At 38.9% G+C, this 20,625-nt stretch overlaps 2 protein-coding genes across 4 annotated transcripts in view; one reads left to right on the forward strand and one right to left on the reverse strand.

The window, feature by feature from the left end:
* CLNK (cytokine dependent hematopoietic cell linker) overlaps positions 1 to 6,262 on the forward strand; it is a 27,619-nt gene extending 21,357 nt beyond the window's left edge. The window contains exons 14-15 of the mRNA XM_027736256.2: positions 40 to 195; positions 5,681 to 6,262. Of these exons, the coding sequence (XP_027592057.2) occupies positions 40 to 195; positions 5,681 to 5,824 (300 nt within the window). The 3' untranslated portion in view covers positions 5,825 to 6,262. The remainder of the gene's footprint in view (positions 1 to 39; positions 196 to 5,680) is intronic.
* On the reverse strand, positions 91 to 20,339 carry ZNF518B (zinc finger protein 518B). 3 transcript variants are annotated; one of them, XM_027736254.2, is made up of 3 exons: positions 20,159 to 20,339; positions 19,733 to 19,813; positions 91 to 12,937 (listed from the first exon to the last, which is right to left on the reverse strand). In XM_027736254.2, exon 3 carries the CDS (start codon positions 12,724 to 12,726, stop codon positions 9,496 to 9,498), a length of 3,231 nt encoding a protein of 1,076 aa, XP_027592055.2. In that variant the 5' UTR covers positions 12,727 to 12,937; positions 19,733 to 19,813; positions 20,159 to 20,339; the 3' UTR covers positions 91 to 9,495. The 3 variants fall into 3 exon arrangements, with proteins under 3 accessions (XP_027592055.2, XP_027592056.2, XP_039241767.1); XM_027736255.2 differs by lacking the exon at positions 19,733 to 19,813; XM_039385833.1 differs by lacking the exon at positions 20,159 to 20,339 and having other exon boundaries at positions 19,733 to 20,025.
* Between the last annotated feature and the right edge of the window lie 286 nt (positions 20,340 to 20,625).

Consider the following 20,625-nt stretch of genomic DNA (forward strand, 5'->3'; position numbering starts at 1 on the left):
CTAACCATACAATCTGTAATTTAAATCTGTATCATACAGGATGAGACATTCTTGGTTAGAGATTGTTCAAAGAAATCAAAGGCTGAACCATATGTTTTGGTTGTTTATTATGGAAGAAGAGTATACAACATTAAAGTACGTTTTCTGGAAGAAAGCCAACAATATGCACTGGGAACAGGTCTCAGAGGAGATGGTGTAAGTAAAATCCCATCTGCTGTTACAGTCTATAGCTTTTATGTTGCACTTCACAAGTTCTTAATACTAAATATTAGTTACAAACTCTCCCACATAATGAACTTGCTGTTTCATTAGCTTCTTTTACAATACTCTCATTTCAAATGCCTCAAATTTTCAAGCAGCTTACATAATAATTTAAAACCAAATTTTACATATCATACTCAAATTCAGATTTACATCAATGTAAAACTTTCCTAAGTACTTACAATACTTCTATCTACTGTAAGTAACAACTGCAAAGTAAAAGGAAAAGAAAAGTTCTACCTTTTCAAGTATACATATTATTTTAGCACATTTTTAAACTTGTGATAATATAAGCAAACATTTTCAAATACATACAACCTCACATATCTGACAGCAGGGCCTGGTGCTGCTTTTGCTGTTTTATGTCTCTTGTTGTCTGTGCCTCATACAGCAAAAGGAGAATTTTTTTTTTAATGAGGCAGTTGTCATGGATATTCAGAAGCAATTAAATCATGTGGGTCCCCAGCAATCAGTCTTTCAGACATGCTAAATTTCAATTAGAAAATCCCTTTAGATTAGCAATGCTTTTTCACATAATTCAATTCAATTATAGTCATGATAGGAGTCTAATTCCTATTCCACCTATATTGTTAAGTAACACTGTATCTGCAAGTCTTTAACAAAAGAAAAAATAAAACATTAAACCTGAAAGTCATCTCTATAAAAATGTGATATGTGCAAAAAAAAAAAAAAATCCTAAAACTTCAAGAATGCTCAGCTGCAGAGCAAAAAAGCAAAGCAACAACCTCCTATGTGTTATCAGCTATGTAAATGACTAACAAATCTAACTCAGGTTAAGCAGCAAAGCCTCTGTAGCTAAATCTTCAATTATGCCCTTTCCATGCACGTCAATACTTCTCAAAACTTACCTTTTGCATAGAGAGAGAGACTTAAAAAAACCTGAAGTCACAAGTGACCGAAGCCAACTTCAACCATTTGACAGGTTCAGAATTTATATTAGAATTCTTATTAGAAAACATGGGATAGGATTTATGAGCTTTCACAAGAGGGACAAGGTTTACTGGCAGGTTGTTCTTCAGGAACATTGGTTTAATGATGAGGGGCAAGAGAAAATCCTTCATTATTCAAGCACATTTAAACACTTTGGGAAGCTGAACTGTAGCACAAATCGAGAATTGCACTGCAGGTACCATCGTCCTGGTGCTGCTGTAGTGACCATCAGCCTTCTGTAAAGGACTGACTGCATTTCTGAACTGTACCTCACAGAAGATTTCCTGGAGTTTAAGTATGATTTAGGAGAAAGCAAGTTTAGTTTTCCATGGTTCTTACATTGTTTAATCTTCCTGGCTCAGATCAGAAACAACAACTGAAATATGGCACACTGCAGCATAAGGTAGTTTGTGTATGGTAGACTACAGAATAAAGACATAAAGCTAAATTTTCATTATGTTAACAGCTTTAACAATTAAGGCAACTAGAAAATTACTTGAACAGTACATGAACAATTTTTACTGAACTAAAAGGAAGGAGAACACAATCCCTCCCATCTCAGGAAATACCAAAATATATGTCTTTGTTGTTTGTTCCAACTTCTGCACAGACAGAACATATCTTAAGAGTGGGTCTGGAATGAAAACAGTCAAATTGGAAAGTAACAATTCCAGAATAAGGATTCCAAGCACCTATCTAACAATCAAGACTTGGCTCTACCAGGTCAAATCCATAATCACGGCACCTTACCTTAAGCCTTCTTTTTTAAGTATTGTTTCTCTTTAACTCAGAAATCCTCCTGTACTTCAAGTACAACAGAAAAATTCCAGAATCGCATTGCTAGTCAGTTAATTAAGTGTTGTACCAAAGAATCACAGACATGGCAATCTCCTACTCCTGTGTATTATGCTCAGCAGCAAGACGTGAAAACAGAACTGGGTACAAGGCACATGGGCAGTAATGAACAATCAGTGGCACCAACATTGCTCAGAAGAGCTTCTTCCATTTCAGGCAGTCTCAAGGGATTCCCTAAAAATGCTCTTTCTTGAAAACTCTCATCTCAACTTCTGCAGCTCGTCTGAGGTTCTTTTCTCAGGAGGGTGAAAACACTTTGTAGGGCTGTGAATTACAGCAAATTGCTGCCTGTAATTTTCCAGTGCCTGTTAAAATGCTTTCCAGAGCACTCTGCATTGTCCCTCAGCAGGGATACCCTTTGCACACCACATTTTGTGCAGGGATACCCTGTGGACACCACATTTTGCACAGCACAGTGCAGCCAGACCAGCTGCTCTATCTAGATTAGCTGAATATTCCCTCTTCACCTGCCAAAGAGAAAGAAATCTGAACACCAGCAAACAGGTGCAGACCTACTACATTTCTCCCCAGTTGGTGATTTTGTTCAGAGGTTCAGTCTTAATAGATTTTCTGCAGTGTGTTTTCACTTTCAAATTAGTCTATTTTCATCCATTAAAAAGATGCTTTTTTTATATGTAAATATAATTGTTCAAAGTTTTCCCTATACTACTGCAACTTTTGATTTTTCACATACCGTTTACAAGTTGTTAACGCATTGTATCATCGAATAAGATTTTCAATTAACAATTACTTTTAAAACTTATTTAATTCAACTCTCATGAGTACTTCTATCATTAGCTCTGATGTAGCCCTATAAGGCCTTGAAGAGGGGGGGAAGAGGGGTTGATGATCAGATTTTTATGTTTGAAGTAACTGAAGTTCCATGCAGCTAAATTAGTATCAAATTCTAATATAATGAATACAAGTCGGGAATGGGGGGGGGAACAATCCACCACTAACTCTCTTGGTGAAGGTACATCTTTTGCTAGCAATTTAGCCACAGATGTTCACACCTAAATACATATTTAATATATTATACTGAGCTTACTAAAGGCCAAATCATATAAAGCTATAAAGATCAGATCCCCAAATGAGGCATACATAGAATTTAGGCATTTACATTCAAAACAGTTGTCCTGAGCACCATTTACTTGGATATTGCCTTTCTCTATGCCAGACAGTTTCACTAGTAAAGATTCAGAGATCCTGTAATACTGCCTCTTTTCATGTGCACAACTCTTTTGAAGATGAAAAAATACAAACCTTGCTCACATATAAAGATGATAATGACACAAAATTTAAATATTTTTCTTATCTCCTTTGCAAAACTAGATCTGCCACACACAAAATACAGGGGTTTAGTGTGTCTGCAGCACCAGGCTCAACTCCCAATTCAGTAACTAAAATTCAAAGGCAGAAGTAGGCTTCTCTTCAACTCCGTGCCTATTTTACAAAGAAGCTTAGTGCATGGCCTGGTGTAGATCTCTGGATCTCCCTGTTCTGGCCAGAGATATTTTCTCCATTCTCACCACTCCATTTGCAGCTAACTTTCATCTCCAAACTATCAGTCATACCAGCTACATCATTTCAGTCAGTTTATTTCCATGTGAGTCAAATGGATTAGTTCCACCTACCTTCACCAGCCATCAAACTGGCCTGCCTCATCTGAGTAGATTAGGGAGCACTTCCATGATGCCTTCCACTGACAGTGTTTTGTCAAAAGTTACTGCCAAAAGAACAAGCACAGCAAACAGCCAATACTTCCAAATGAGAAAGATATTTACAAGGTAAACATCTTGTCCACAGCTTAAATGACAGCTCAAGGATGAACAGTCTCATTCAGGATGTGTGACAGAGCCCAGAGTCCTGCCACCACCCCAACACAATTCAAAACTATATCTTTCATGAGCAATCCTTGAGACCCTATTCCCATCTCTCCAGAACAGTCTGGAGACCAGCAGATAGACATTCCTATGACAGTAGAGATTGCTTGAGTTTCTTCACACAGTGAAGGGAAACAAATCAAGTACTGAGTTTTCTTCATCTCTATGTCTTTAGGTGTCTTTACACCTAACGAAGTGTGGGGGGGAGTTCCATTAAAAGATCTGAGGACAAAATTCTAGACCTCATCACTATAGTGTCTAAGTCAACTTCATGTTCTAGCAGACATAAAGAGACTCAGAGCTTAATATATTAAAATTCATTAATTCAAATAAGAGTAGAGCGTGAAATAAAATAGAAAAAAATACCTATGTAACATCTGAAACATTTTTCCTCATTACCAAAGAACTACAGCTTAAAGGTACAGCAATGAATAACGTGACATTAGCCTAGTTAAATTTCCAAAGCAGGTGAACAATTACAGTAAGACTTTTTAACCTCCCAACCAACAAAAAAGCATTAGAAAGCAGGAAAAGAATTGGTGTTCATAAAATGTTTAGAATAAAAAAAGTAAGGGCTACTTTGTTATGGTATGAAATACAAACCACAGTTTTTGCCTGGATTTTCAGTAGCAACAGGGACTTTGAACATAAACAAAGACAAGACAGCAAAGTAGAACAAATGCATACAAGTAAAAATTATCAAAAAAACCCTAAAAAAATTAGCACAATGGCTTTCATCTTAATACAGAAACAATTTCACCAAATCACATATATATTCAGATTCTGTTGTTATAATCTAGGTGTGAAACAGGTGGGGATGAGAGAAGCTATGACAAGATACCACCAGGTGTACAATGAAGGTTCACACTCACAGTAAATGTTACATAAATACATGATAAGTATTAATGTCAAAGTAAGCTTGCATTACTGTGTGCAGTTCTAGTGATTTAATACCAATGAGTCCAAAGAATAGACCAAGAGGAAAAACAGTAATATGGTGAGAGCTTTGTGGTGTGATGAGAGCTTAGAAGTTACACATAGGGAAGAGAACTACTTAAACTGAAGGACTGCTAACCAGTGGATTGGGAGGATTAAGATGCCTTCACTAGGACAGATGAGGATAGACACCTTGGATAGCTTTTTGTTGCTGTTTAATCAAGTCAGCAATCTTGAACCACACCTTTATCACTTTAGGAATGTGCTTGGAGGTTGTCTTTGTTTTGAGCACAAGAGAACAAGACTACTACTCTGCTGGGATGCTCCTTGTTCCACACTTTTACAGCAACTTTCACAAGAAACTGAATGGGGGGGAAAAGGTTACATTTAATAATGAAACTTGCAGCGTAAAGTATCATGTACTGCTAATTAAGTGCAACTTTTGCCAGCAAAAATTAGTGATGATTTATAGTTATTTTGTCATTTCAATATCTGTCATCACACCTGGCATCACAAACCTTTATAGCTGATACTGCATTATTAGAGCTTAGATATGCTCCCTTTTTGCCCTAAGCAGCCAGCTACTTTCTCCTACACGAGACAGAGACACACAAAGGAAATAAGAGGATCAAAATATGGTACTTTTCCTTTTATAATCACTTCCATCTAATCATAATTCTATGCAAAATACTACCTATTTTTAATACTGTCAATTAACTGTCTTTTAATATTACAGATTAAACCATACAGCAATTGTATTTTCAGTCACTGATTACTATTTTTTTCCCCCCCAGAAATTTAATTCCGTGGAAGAGATCATTGAATTCTACAAACACGTTCCCATAAAACTCATTGACGGAAAGGATCAGTCAGGAACTCACAGAGAACAATGCTACCTCACACATCCATTCAAGTCACGCAGATGTTTTCTGCCTTAACCTCGCAGATTCATTTGTACAGATGTAAACAGAACAGTTATTTAAATGTCTCAAAAATCAGATTAGCCTTTTGAGCGAGGAGCTCCCCACAATATGTAACATTCTGCAGATCTACTCCATTTTTTGATTGTTGCAATCTAACTTTGAGGATACAGGTAAAGTGTATGTCAACGTATTAATTCACAGAGAAGTGCTGAAACCGACTCCCGGTATCCTGACAACGACGGACCAATTTGCTTATCTTGCACTTTACCTTCTACCATAAGATGGAAACCAAACTCACCCTTGTTCACCTAAATGTCATGGAAACTCCACTAGGTAGCAAAAGCTAATAAAGCATATCACAGTCATATAAAAAAAAAATATTCTTGCTTTTAAAAATACACATGAAATGCTATGTGCCAGAGCTCTCACTGTCTAACAGTTTCACGTGGTGTGCGTATGTTTGCTCAACAACAAGCTGTGCTCAGCCAGCACTGAAGGCAGTGAGTGTTAGCTGCTGCTCATAGGTATTGGAGCAGATTATAAAGATGGTTATGTAATAGAATTTACACAATTACAGCTAACACTTACTCTTTAACTTGCGTAGCAGATACTTGTATTCCATCCCTGAGCCTTCAAACACCTACATAAGTAGAACAATTACGCAAACAGTCACTTTGGATTCATACTATGTGCAAATATAGAGATAAAAATCAATAGGAACAGTAGATGTGCTTCAAACTCAGCAAGAAAACATGCTCCAGTGTGTATCAAAGAACATGAGAATGTGATTTTTTTCCAGAAAAAAAATAGCGTAATACTTATTCATACAATCTGAGTTTTGGAAGCCCTAACTAAATTCCATATGTATATGAAAGGCAAACTTCAGATTTTTTTCTGCATAGCATCCATAGTCTTCCTTTCTAAGCACACTCAGAAAGTTTGGCTAGGTAATTGGAATATACAAAAAAGTAACCTCAGTTACTTTATCCTTAAGAATAGGAACAAGAATAAAAACACTCAAGCCCAAAACCACAACATTCCAACCCAATTTATGACGTAGTAGGTGGCACAAACCAGCTCTAAAAAAATTTAGGTTGTTATTTTTTTGAAACATTTTTATTTCTCGATGCTGCATCAAAATGCAAGAGAACATTCACTGTAATTATTTCTCTCAAACTGATGAACCTGTTAAACTCAAAGGAAATTACTCCGACATAACATTTTCTAATAAGAATAAAATTAACAAAACAGAAGCTGCTAAAAGTAGAGTTTAGCAGAGCTCATAAAAAGAAAAAGAAGCATGATGTAACCTGCTTTAAGGATTTCATAGCCACAATACAATTTAACTTACAAAAGACTTCCATGTTAAAAAACAAAACAAAACAAAATTCTAAATTAAGAACCATAAAACCCCCACATCTCAACAATTCAGATAGCAGGTTATGGCAGTGACATATCAAGTTTTGCAGATTTTTACTCAAGTAAACAGTAAACTTGCTTACAGACGAAGACAAGCATTACTAGTATACTTAATCCACCCAGAGCTTTTAAAGCTGAGCAGCAACACCTCCCCACCCCTCCCCAGTACAACTTTCACAAGCAATGTTTTAATTTCGCCAGTGACAACTCTTACAAAGCAAATTCAAAACTATTTATTTAGTAGCTTCTACAGAAACAAAATTAATTCAAACAGTAACCTGGACTGAAGGAGTTTGTGGGTTTTTTTATGTTAACCATTTCAGTATTTATTGTACATGATATGCCAGAATTTTAAAACGGAAACTATTCTCACTATTGAAAATGCAAAGAGCACTGTTAGGTTTGGCATCAAAATATATGAAGTGAAAAAAAAACCCTCTAGTGTACCCATCTAAAAAAATATAATTCCATTTGAATACAAAATGAGAACTGTCATTTCCTTATTATTGACAAAACAGGCAAAACGAAGTTTGTTCTGTGGAATAGGTTAGTCTGATACAAATGATACAAAAATTTTCAATGTGTACATGACAAAAAAGACCTGACTTAAAGCACCAACTGTCTGAAGGATTTTAACACTGTATTGCAAAATTATGGGAAAGCAATAAGTGGTTTTGAAAATAAACCTCAGTCAAATGTAGTTTTAAAATATTTACACTTCAATGCAGACATGACAAATACTTTATCAAAACAATGTATAATCTGCTGGAGTATATAAAAAATATTCCCAGCTTAAACTGTTTACAAAAATGCACCAACAGTCAGGGACTACCAGTTTTTCAAGAGAAGTCCCAGCTCAAACATAGAACACACATCCAGCATTAGAGTCAGTATTGATTTTCTTATCCCTAAAACTGTAAGAAGTTATTTTAATTGTATGTGCTTCAATATATTTCATTCTATATGATTCTAAAATTATTTAAAATTGACAAGATGAAGAGAAACATCTATAGTACACGTCCAGAAACAGTAGACTTCAGTGTCATTCTTCCCTCTTCTTCACTAAAACTTGAAATTTGGCCCTGATTTAGAAATTTGTTTAAGAAACTGAGTAATGTTCACACTGCACTGAAGTCAGTGGGTACATGTTAGACATAATCTATAACTAGGCACATGCTTGTATGAATTTGAGGCTTACAAAAAATATATTCTAACATCTAAATTCTTAAGAATGATGAAAGATTGCACTGAAAATCTGATTCAACACTGTCAAAATAAAACTGTGCAACGTGGCTTTTCATTTTGAAAAGTCTTCATCTTCAGCAAGTTCCTCTGTAAATAAGCTCACTAACTAGAGTTCTAACCAAATGCTGAGTTCTGTAAATATTCTATCACACACATGGTGGCAGAGGGTTTATGTTTGGCTATTACTATTTCAGAACAGCCTACAGGCCATAGAGAAGTGCTTCTTGTTCCTATCAACTCAAGCCTGATTGTATATCTGACTTTATGGTACAGACACCTGACTGCTCTGTTCTTTCACATCTACACAATACAGGCTAAGTAAAGTCTAAGTACTAAACAAAATTAAACTTATTAGTGCTATCTGACCTAGTGGAGAGTAACTGATTCCACAGATTTTTCACTTACACCCTTGTATCTCCTCTGAAGTCAGCAGAAGTGTTTTTACTCCACTGAAACAGAGCACTTGCATTTAACTTTTACTTTTTATGGATAGTGCTTAGTTTGCCACTAAAACCTATGATATACACTTGCTGTCCACGGAGGACCAAAGGTGCTTTTCAGTATACATGTGCTCGATCTCTGACACACCATGCCGTAATAAAGCAAACTAAATCCTATTATCATGGCTAGGCTTCGCCAACGAAGATTTGGGAAATTTACAAAGATCTCACCATCTAAGACTTTAATCCACAGAGACCTAGCACAAACCAGTTACAGCACAGTATCCTAGGGTAAGTAGAAAGATGTTTGCATAGCAAATCTTTTTCAAATTTCTCCCGTGGAACAGATGAAATTGAACTCCAATACAAATTTCAAGCATGAGAGTGCAAAGCAGTGCTTAATCCTTGCTATCGGCTTCTCTCTCTCTCTCTCTCTCTCTCTCTCTAATTCTGCTCTCTTCTTCCACTTTGCTAACAGCAGAGATCTTTTGGCAAAATAAAGCAGTTATTTCAATCCTCCAGCCCGAGCATGTTAGTGGCACTCATTAAAAACAAGAGGGGAAACCTCCGCTAGTCTCTCACTTAATGGTTTTTTGCTTGAAGAGAAAGAACATCCCAACCCTTGGTTGCCTCTATTAAGTGCCTCTGTCCGTGACTTATCCATTCTTCTTGGTCCATATATACTCTTCCACAAAACCAACACTTAAACAGACACCGAAGTGTTTCCGGTGGTGAGGTTTCCACCACCTGGTAGTTGTTTTTATGGGTCTTTTTCAGCTTCATTTTTAGCATACTCTGCTTTTTTGTTTGGTTTCCTATCTCAACATTCTGAAGAGTAAGACGCTTTCGATAACGTTTGACACCAAGACAACTACTTGTCCTTTCTGACAGAACTACTTTCAGGACTTGACCTTTATACTTGTTGATAGTCTTCATGACATTAATTATCTCTGGTGAATCAACATCAGGATGGTTTAGTACCACAACCGGCTGGTTACGACGAGGGCATTTTATCAACTGATTCATTTTCAGAGGGACAAGCCGAAGACGTCTCGCTGTCAACAGGTACGACATGTCAGAACTTGAAGTGGTTTCCAACTGAGTTCTTGTTTTCCTCTTAGGAAGTTCTCTGAAGCTTGCTTGTTTTGCCTTATTTTTGGGACTTAATTGACTTTTCGAATAGGGCTTGCTTGGCTTGCTCATATCACTGCTTTTCTGAAATGGTACCCCAGTTTGTTTGCTACTATTTTTAACACTTGCCTCTCGCTTTGGTCTTTGCCTGAGCGATATACTTCGGGACTCAGCATTTGGTTCACTCTGATTAGGCAAACATGGCAAATTATCACTAAGTGTCTCAGAAACACTAACAGGGACCGGGCGAGGCAGAAACATTTCATTGCAATACACAGAAGGAGCTGACGTTTCACCGCTGTTTTCTATTCCATCTGAGTTTTGACTGCTAGTAGCATTCAGCACTCTCAGCATTGTCCCTTTGGGGATAAATACGGGAGTAGCAACATGGGAATTTTTAGTCACCCTGTTTTTAGATGTTCTTGCAAATGTAAATAGCCGATCTTCACTGTGTTCTTTGCTACTAATCACACTGTTTCCACCATGCTCTTGAGTTACAGGTTGTTCCACTTCAGTGGCACATACAACTCTCTCACAACTTGCTGAACTTTCTTGAGGCAAAAGCACCTTCTTACGAGAAGCTTGACATCTCAAAGGCAGGGATTTCATGTTAGATTCAGACATGAGCTGAGCAATCTTTCTACACAGCAATGTTGCTGACTTCTTATTGCGTGTTTTGTCAACCCATCTGACATCCTCTGGAATGTTTTCAGCCCCAGAGCTAAGGGAAAATACAGATGAAATAACAGGTCCTTCAGAAGTACTGCCTTTATTTTTCATCTTCTGTAGTTCTAGTGATTCCAGAAGACGACTGTTCTTTTGACTTATGGTTTCAGCTCTCTTTACTTTGCTAAAGCCAAAAGTTATATCCTCAAAAGGTGGAGTTTTAGTGATGTGAAATTTTTTTCCTGCCTCAGAAGATGTAACACATTTTTTATCAAAACCCATACCAGCTAAATGTGCTTCTGTAGAGCTGACTGACAGACTCTTACATTCTTTGTCATCCCTTTTCACAGGCAATGAATACTTTTCTTTTAGGACTGCAGAATAATTTCTGCTCTCCTGAGCAGCCTCTAATGAAATGTTCTTGGAACCTTTATCTTCAGAAATAGAAGCATATTTTCGCAGGTGTACATCCTCAGCTTCTTCATAATGATACAAATCACAATGGAAATTACTTTTTCCATCTACTTCCCACCTTGAGGACTTCAGATCACTTGTTTTTTCAGTACTGTTCATTACCAGAGAAGGAGAACAAAGTTTTATAACACCTGAATGGACATCAACACCTTTCACCAAATGAAAGCATAATTTTGATGCATCTTCTCTCTGTATAGATACAGAGCTACAAGTTGAGAGTTGAGAATCAGAAGAACAAAGACATTCAGAATTCTTGTCATACGTACTATCCAAATTAAGCTGGTTACTAACACTGGATGATTTGTCTACATTCACTTCCATGGTTAGTAAGTCATTTTGAGACACAGATGATGGTTTTTTTCCTTCTGTAGATCGTTCTATACCTTGACTCTCAAGTTCCACTTCAGCACAGTTCACAGGTTTGTAAGTTGCTTCTTTCATAGGAATTAGTTTAAGAACCAGCTGTTGTGCTCCATTCACTATTTTAATCTCTACTATCTGAGCTAAACAGTTAGAAGGAACTACAAGTTCAGACGGCGCAATTACTGTTAAAGGCATCCCAGGCTGTAAAGGCTCTGTTTTTGGAGAATAAACCTCAACCTCCACACTTTGATTCTCACATACACTCATTTCAGATGGCTCCAACACTGTTTTGTCCCGGACTGACGCTGCATTCACACTACATTCTACATTATGAGATGAACAGACTGTTTTAGTTGCTTTACCTGGAATCTCACAAACCATATTTGAAGACAAATTCGAAAATTCATTCTGAAAAGGAATTTTATTGTATTTCTGCTTTTTACATAAAGTGCTTTGACTCGGCTTCTTTTGCTTGTGTTTTATGAGAGTATTTGACAGCCGTTTTGTGGGTGTTTCATGTACTCTTCTCGTATGTTTCACTATATAGTCATGTCTAACAGCACCATATTCACAGTATTCACACTGATACGGGAAAGTTCCAGTGTGTTTCACCAAATGTCTCTGGAATTCTCCTTTGGTGTAGGATACATAACTACAGTGGGAACAAAGAAACTTAATTTCTTCATGTTGCCCTACATGTTTCTTATACTGTAAAGGATCCTTTGTTGAAAATCTACATTTATCACAGTAGTATTTACCTGGCAGAAAATTTTTTACTTTAAATGTTTTCTGGGGTTTACTTGGGGTTTTCCTTTCATGTTCTTTAAAGTCTGCAGCATTGGCACCTGTGGGAACAAAATGGAAAGCTGGTGGTGTAATATGACTACACTTCTTGCAGATGAAATTTTTGTCTTCAGTCCACCCAATCTTCTTATGCTTCTCTATATCTTGCACTGAAATTTTCTGAACACTTCTGCATTTTAGACAGCTTATCAGTGACAATTTATTGTTCTCAGCCTCAGTTCCTTGGTAACAACAGTTTTGGTCATCCTCCCCATTTGATGGATTTGTTTTATCCTCAGAAGATTGCTTTCGGGGTGTAGTTAGGGAATTATTCCTATCATTAACTTGGCCAGGGTACAATCTTGGCAATATTTCCCTCATTTTTTTCAACTGCATTTCAGAAGACGTGACTCTGCACCAGTTTCATCAAACACAGCAGCAACAGATAAAATTTTTTCTTGGTATTAGTCTTGTATATGCTGCTTATCAATCAATCAATCATTCAGGCTGCCAATCTGCAGAATATATGCTTTGGAAGAAACATGTTCAAGCAACTGCATCTGTATTATATTCCATGTTCTTAATTTTAGGCAATCAACTTGCAGCACTAAAGAACAAAAAGCAGAAGATTAAGTCAGTTAGGATTCAGTGATCACTTAAATACAATCACTTAAATAAGTGAACTATTAGCAGACTACAGCTGAATCACACAGTGCAAGTCTACTGTTAATATACCACTGATTGTATTCTGCACATACACCATTAACTCTAAGCAAAAAATACCACATCAAATAATCCTTTAACATTTACTCTTATTCAAAAATTTCATAAATACATAAGTTATCTGCTATGTATCAAAACCTAAAGAGTTCGTGCTACTTTTTACATTTAAGAAACGTTTTTAGAAAACTAATAAGAAAGATACTTGGCAGCAGAACTGAGCAGCAGAGTTTGGCTTCAGTTCATGTACAGCCCTCGATTCAGGACAAGATATTATGAAACAGTGCAAGTGCCACTCATTTGTGAATCCCATCAGGGAAACAGAACATGGCTACAACGGTTACTAGAAACACAGAACTATTTGTTTGTTTTTAAATATAAGGATTTTTAAGTTAGCACAGAAATTCCTGACATATAGAGGGAAGTTCTTTTCTAATCAGTGCCAATGTTTCAGATCCAAACAGTCTTGAATGCCAATTCATAAGAAGATATGATTCATGATTCACATGTTCTCAAAGTAATGAAGTCAAAACAATCTGTGGCTGCAAAATTAATTACTTTCTCTTCTACTAATATCACAGTGTAATCACTTCTATATATGTGGACAAGCATATAAATAATTCATTGCATCCTGATAATACAGAATGTCAATCAAGCAAAATAGACAATGCAACATAAGGCAGAAGGAGAACAGCAGTATCTCTGTAAACCACCACATGAACATGTGCAGTATATTTGGCCCCACAAGTTCCAGCACTCTGACTGTCTCTTTACTACATTTAACAGGAACAAGATCTCAGCCTTTAAGTTTTTGGCAAGACTATGAGACCACTGTTATTTGAAAAATAAACAACTAAATCAGGTTTTTGAGACATATATAAAATAAAATCCAAAGCTAACACCAACAAATAAAATCTACTCAACATCTTTCTTATTCTAACAGTTAATTACAGACATGGCATTGCACAGACCTGCATTCACAAATAATCTATTTCATGAGGTTAATTCTAGATGCCTTTTCAATACATCCAACAGAAGGCTTCTGCTTCCTCACCAAGTCTATCTACAGAGATCAAGACCTGATTTAGACTCCAAAAGCACAGTGCTGAGATCACTTAAGTAGCTTCCCATGACAATAATTCTATGTTAATGAAGAAATTACCCTATGGTACTGAAAAGACATGGAGGTACTGGAGCATGTCCAGAGAAGGGTAACAAAGCTAGCAGAGGGTCTGGAGCACAAGTCTTATGAGGAGTGGCTGAGGGAACTGGGGGTGTTTAGCCTGGAGAAAAGGAGGCTCAGGAGAAAAGGTTGGTTTGGCAGTGCTGAGTTAATGGTTGAACTCTTGGAGGTCTGTTCCAGCCTAAATCATCCTGTGATCTCCCCAATGGCTTGACAGAAGCCAGCATCTCATCCAAACAGCTTTACCCACGTTTTATGTGCTCTCAGTCCAGAGAGCAACTGTATCCTGGGCTGCATCAAAAGCAGCATGGCCAGTAGGTTGAGGGAGGTGATTATGCCCCTCTACTCTGCTCTTGTGAGACCCCACCTGGAGTACTGTCTAGATGTGGGACCCTCAACACAAGAAAGATGTGGGCCTTTTAGTGGTTCTCCTCTGGAATCGTTCCAAGTTGATCACAGGGCAGGAACACCTCTCCTATGAAGGCAGGCTGAGAGCTGGAGAAGAGAAGGTTTTGGGGAGTCCTTATAGTCCCTTCCAGTACCTCAAGCAGGCTCTCAAGAAGGCTGGAGAGGGACTTTTCACAAGGGTACGTAGTGACAGGACAAGGGGGAATGGCCTCAAGCTGAAGGAGGGTGGATTTAGATCAGATATTAAGAAGAAAATCTTTACTGTGACAGGTTGCCCACAGAAGTTGTGGATGCCCCATCCCTCGAGGTGTTTGTGGCCACACTGGATGGAGCCCTGAGCAACCTGGTCTAGTGGAAGGTGCCCCTACCCACAGCAGGGGGGTTGGAACTAGATGATCTTTAATGTCCCTTCCAACCCAAACCATCCAGTGATTCTATATTTCTGTGCTCCATCTGCCAATATCCCTAACTGCTATAGCAATGCTGCCCTAAAGATGGGGCTCTGCGAAGAGTAAGTATACTGAATGCAACTTCAAATAACTGCAAAAATAACATAGAAAACTGGTTAGGGACAACATAATGTGCTTTCCGCTCTTCAGAAGATGAATGGCTGCACACTAAAACTCCTTACTAGGTAGTTCTAGGACTGTAGTAACCTCATCTCAGTGCAAGGCAGACAGCTGTGAAAACACTTATGAAAAATGTGAAAAAGAAGTCAATGGCAGCCTTGCAGGAAGGAGGAAAGTATACACGACTGCTGTATCATGATCTGGAGATTTTTTTTTTAAGTAATTCTAATCTGGGTGACATTATGCCCTCTATTATTCTGATTCTAAGAAGGAAAGAAAAAGTAAATGTGTAGTTCATATGGAACATTCTTCCTCTGCTACTACCACTTTTTAGACTTAAGATGAACCCGTCGACAGACAAGTGTGATGGTAGGCCTGTGTTCAGGAGATCCACTGTTTTGCTTCAAAAGAAAGATGGCAAGAGATCTTGATAAGCTCAATATCCAGATCAAAGATGCTCTGCACATTTCTATAAGCTTTAAGAAAGAACTAAAATTGCATTTGAAAGGAAAGGGTGACGTTAGGTCAGCACTTGCCTTTTTTTTGCTGTTAACAGCTATCCATTGACACCGAAACTGTCTTCCATATGAACTGATCAAAAGCTACATATAGAGCACTTTATGCCACCAACATGCTTAACCACAAAAAAAGTATTATAAATCCAGAGAATTTTCTTTTTTTTTTTGACATTGTGAACTTCATCTTAAGGGACAACATGAAAAACAATCCACATGCTTTAAAGGGCAGGGAAGTACAAGAAACACAGTCCAGCATTTTAAGAACACTTCACTTTAACAGAGAGATCTGGGCTGCTCAGTCCAAGAAGACACTAGAAAAATTGAATAGAGGTAGTTCAAAGAATAGGCTAGCAATCCTACTAAACTTTCCTAATTCAAACAGCTTTACGTAAGAAAGTGAAAACAACTAGGTTTGTCAGGGTTTAACCCCAAAACCAAGCTTTTATTCAGACTTGTGACAAATACCATGTTGCTAGAATCCAGGCTTCAAGTGTTGGTGTGTGACTGTCTTCCATGTGCAGTGCGTTGATCCTAGCCAGCAGCCAAGCAGACAAACAACCTCCTGAGCAGGAAGAAGAGCGAAGTAGCGAAAAAGTACAAGAAAGTTTATGGGTCAGGACAAAGGCAGCTGAATAGAAGGAAAGAGTCAGGGAAGTGACATAAGGGAAATCACTCACCACCTTCCACAAGCAGACAAAAGCCCAACCAGTCTCCAAGCAGCAGCCACATTGGAAGGCAACCCCACTCTCCCCTTCTTTTACTTCCAGTTTTCCTGGCTAAGCATGACGTTATGTGACATGGACTATCCTCCTGACCAGTTCCAATCAGCTGTCCCAGCTGCGTGCCCTCTCAATCTATTGCCCACCCCATGCCTATTCACTGCAGCAAAGGCAGAGAGAGGGGGAAAAGAAAACCTCGATATTGTGCAAACACTGTTCAGCAACAACCAAGACACTGGTGTGTTATCAACGTTGTTTTAGCCACAGATCCAAAACACATCACTGTACAGGCTGCTTTTTAACTCCATCCCAGCCAGATCTAGTACAAGGTGAAAAAGAAGTGAATAATGAGTTGATGCCAAAGTAATATCTCTGCTGTCTTCCTAGTTAGTAATTCACCATGTACCCTGAACACTGAACAATTAATAAGAAAAGTTTTGATACAAACAGGTCCAATTTATCATTATTTTAAATAAAACAAGGCCAAAATGAGATTGTAATTTCATGTTTATATTTAAAAAAAAAAATTTGCTTTTTCTGATTACTTCAAAAAACTGAGATCATCAATGTACAAAGCAAGGAGAACATTACATACACTCCATATCACTGGGGGAGGGCAGGAGAGGGAGGAATTCCCCTTAAGACTTGTTTTGGTGTTTAAAGGGCTGGCAGAAACACATTTCAGAAAATTTAAAGATAGATACTTGATTCTTCATGTGCAGTTCACACGGACCAATCCAAAGACATCATAAAAGGAAGACCTGAAAGTCTACAAGGAGTGAATGGCGAACATAGGAACGGGATGGATGAAGAATGGAGTAAGAGACACTAAGAGTGTTAAAATCAGTTCCAGTCATTATCTTTACAGTAATGGATTCAGAAAAAAATGTAAAAATACTCAGAAATACAATAAAGTACTCAAATTAGGAGAAATGAAAAAAAAAATCTAGAGGCCCTAGTTTGTTTGTTTTTTTAAAAAAAGGGAAAATAAAGAAGTAAAAATTTAGAGGCACATGGAAAAAGGACAGCAGAAGAAAGATAAACCGAACTTCCTCATTCACTCCTTCTACCAAACACCTGAAATTCAGTGACATTAAAAACTCAGGCATTCAATGAAAAGAAGTATTCCCACCTTTCACACAATGCTAGCATATCTTGAACTGTGCTGCTCAACACACAGAGATTAACAGATCCACAGGAGTCAAAAGGTATTCCAAACTGTGGATATAACATGTATGTAATGGTTCAAAAGATCCATTAAAACAAAGGAAAATAGGATGAAACATCCTGTGCAGCCTGACTATGCCAAATTCATCCAGGAGAAGGGTTTTTCCTCTGCAGAAGATTACGAACTACTGATGTGGACCCGTCAGACAGGAAATTTCTATTTACTTCAAATACATTAACACTTTGTTCATCATTTCAAAGAAAAACATTTATATTGCAGGGGTTTAGTTCCCTTTAGCTCAAACTATGTGCTGCTATCAATGAAAAGGGTGTGATGAACAGCATTTATCCTATGTGATCAAGCAAATGAGCCCTTACTTCAGCAAAGCACACACCTCTCACATACTAAGTTCACAGGCTGCAGCCAAAAACCAAGGTGGGCTTTGGTAGTGAAAAGCCCATATAAGTTATGCCTAGGAGAAAGAAGTTTAAGCAAAACTGGAAGACATGTATGCATGCATCTCGTGTGCATGACTGTATCAAGAGGATGCAGTGTGTAAAATTTGAGTCCCCGTGAAAAATTTAAATCTCTGTGCTTGCTTAAAACTACCTTCTCTATATTTTGCAATTATATATGCATACACACCATATACTGGCCGTTTAACATCAACTGACTATCTCTGTTAAGCAGTTAACTGTTCTACTGACGCAACTACAAAGCTGCCAATTATCAGTCACTAATTTTAGGCCTAATGACTGGGAGAGACACAAAGTGTTTCACTCAAGTATTGCATATCGTATTAATTAATATAATTAATTTTGTGTTAAAACAAACTATTCAAATACACCACATAAATTTTGTCTACAATTATTCCTTCTTAAAAAGACATTTTGTTTCACAGTAACAGCTAATCACAGTCACAACAGTTTTTGGTTTGTATCTGAAATTCACGTGAAGATTTTCAATCAAAATTAATGAAGAATGACAATGCAGAGAATTAAGAACAGCAAAGACCATGCATCAAGTTTTTAGAGCTCATTTTTATTATAAAATATACAGTTCTTTCACTCTACAGAAAAAAAAGATTACATTTAAAATGTTTACTACCTATAAAGTCATGCAAATCATTGATTAAAACACTATTTTTCAAAAGCATAAGTGAAAAAATGTCCAATCTACTGACGTTCATTGGCATTGTACGAAGGCAAGTACATGTATGTACTATGCAGTATTCTACTGAAATGGAGGTCTGCTTCCCTGTGGCTCTAGGACCTAGGCCTAGCTTTATTCATATCTGAAAGCTACCCACTTCTATTATATCATTCAACTGCTTGGTGGTCTTCCTGCAATAAGCTTAACAAGGCATTCCCAAATAACTACCGTATCAAAAGCAATAGTCTAGAGAGTGCTCAGAGATGTTTATACAGTTGTTTATCATTACATCTATGACCAACTTTTTAAATCTATGCTGCTCATTTCATCATTTCACACAATTCACGACCATTTTGAGAATCTTTCTGTATATCCAGAGCATACTGACTAGTATGTAGCACTGCTTTTCTCTAAGCTCTAAGGCCTGTAAGCAATACAGCAAGGAAGTATGGCACTGAAGAAAATGGGAGTGGAGGGGGAAGAGTGTCATTAAAAGCACGTATCCCTCCGTGCCCAGTTCTCAAAGCACTCATGCAGATGTTAAAACTAATTTCTACAGATTTCATTCCTGCTAAGATTAGCCACATCCTATCTGCATGTGCAAGAAAAGGGCCTTGACTGCAACCACCTACTGCAGTAACAATGCACAACAGACTGCTAGAAAAATCCTGTAAAACACCATTGGTTTTCCTAACCATAAAATAGACTTTTTTAATTAAATATACATTGTAGGACACCTTGGCTACATCTATGATAACACTGGATCATCTATTTAAAAGAAAAGGTAATTCAGACGTACAAAATGTTTAAGTATCCAATGTAATACTTCTGAATGATAGATTCTCTTGCAACAAAACTCAATGTGGGATTTAATTAAGCGACTCTTACGCCCAAATATTCAAAAGAACCTCATTTGCACACAACACAGAGGATGTTCTATTTTGCTCAGGAATACAATTACTAACCCGAGAGCTCCTTTTCTTCGGGAAGATGACCAAGACGACAAACCTGGACAACAGCCTTAGTCCAGACGAGTCCAAAGCGGCCTGATGGCGTCCACGAGACAAAAAAAACCATCAAGAAAAAAAAATCTCCTTGTCTTGGGCATCCAGCCCACCCACGCATCAGTGCTGCCGCCTCTCCAGAGGCCTCGCTTTCTCCTTCCCTCGCTCGCTCGCTCGCTGCCCGTGTCCCGAGGCCGAGCCGGGCGCTGCGGTGCGGGCGGTGCGGGCGGTGCGGCCCCTCCGCGGGCCGCGCAAACCTCCGCCCTCAGCGCCCCCGCAGCGCCGCCGCCGGCCCGCAGGGGGCAGCACCGCCGGCACCGCGGTGCGAGCGGGCAGGGCGGCGGCGGCGGCGGCGGGAGCCGCTGGCCCGGGGCAGGGGCGCCTTACCTGGCTCGGGAGAGGGCGAGGAGTAAAAAGAAAGCGCTGCCACCCTCAGGGCAGACCCCGCCAGCCGCCGCCGCCGCTCCCCTCGTCTCCGGACACACGCGAGCAGCGCAGCGCCGCCCCGCGTCCTGCGCGGGTGCCGCCCCGCCCTGCGGCACTTACCCCGGGAGGGCGGGCGCGCTGGCGAGCCCCCCGCCACAGCCCCGGCCCCGCGCGGCCCCCGCCCACCGCCGCGGCGGAACTGACCTCACGGCCGCGCCCCGCCCGCCGCCGGGGCACCGCCGGGTAGAGCTCTACTGAGAGCCGCGGAGTTCTGTTGAGAACCGAGCGCGGAGCTCCGCCGAGAACCAGGGAGCGCGGCCGCGCCCGCCCTGGGCACCCGCACCCGGTCACTTCAGGTGACACAAAAGAAAAGGGGAAGCTAACCTTATCAGAGAGGGAAGTCTGGAGAAAAAGAATCCTCTCAACTA

Source organism: Pipra filicauda, unplaced genomic scaffold, assembly GCF_003945595.2.
Source record: "Pipra filicauda isolate LSUMZ 115617 unplaced genomic scaffold, ASM394559v2 scaffold43_size3849885_pilon, whole genome shotgun sequence".
NCBI lineage: Eukaryota > Metazoa > Chordata > Aves > Passeriformes > Pipridae > Pipra > Pipra filicauda.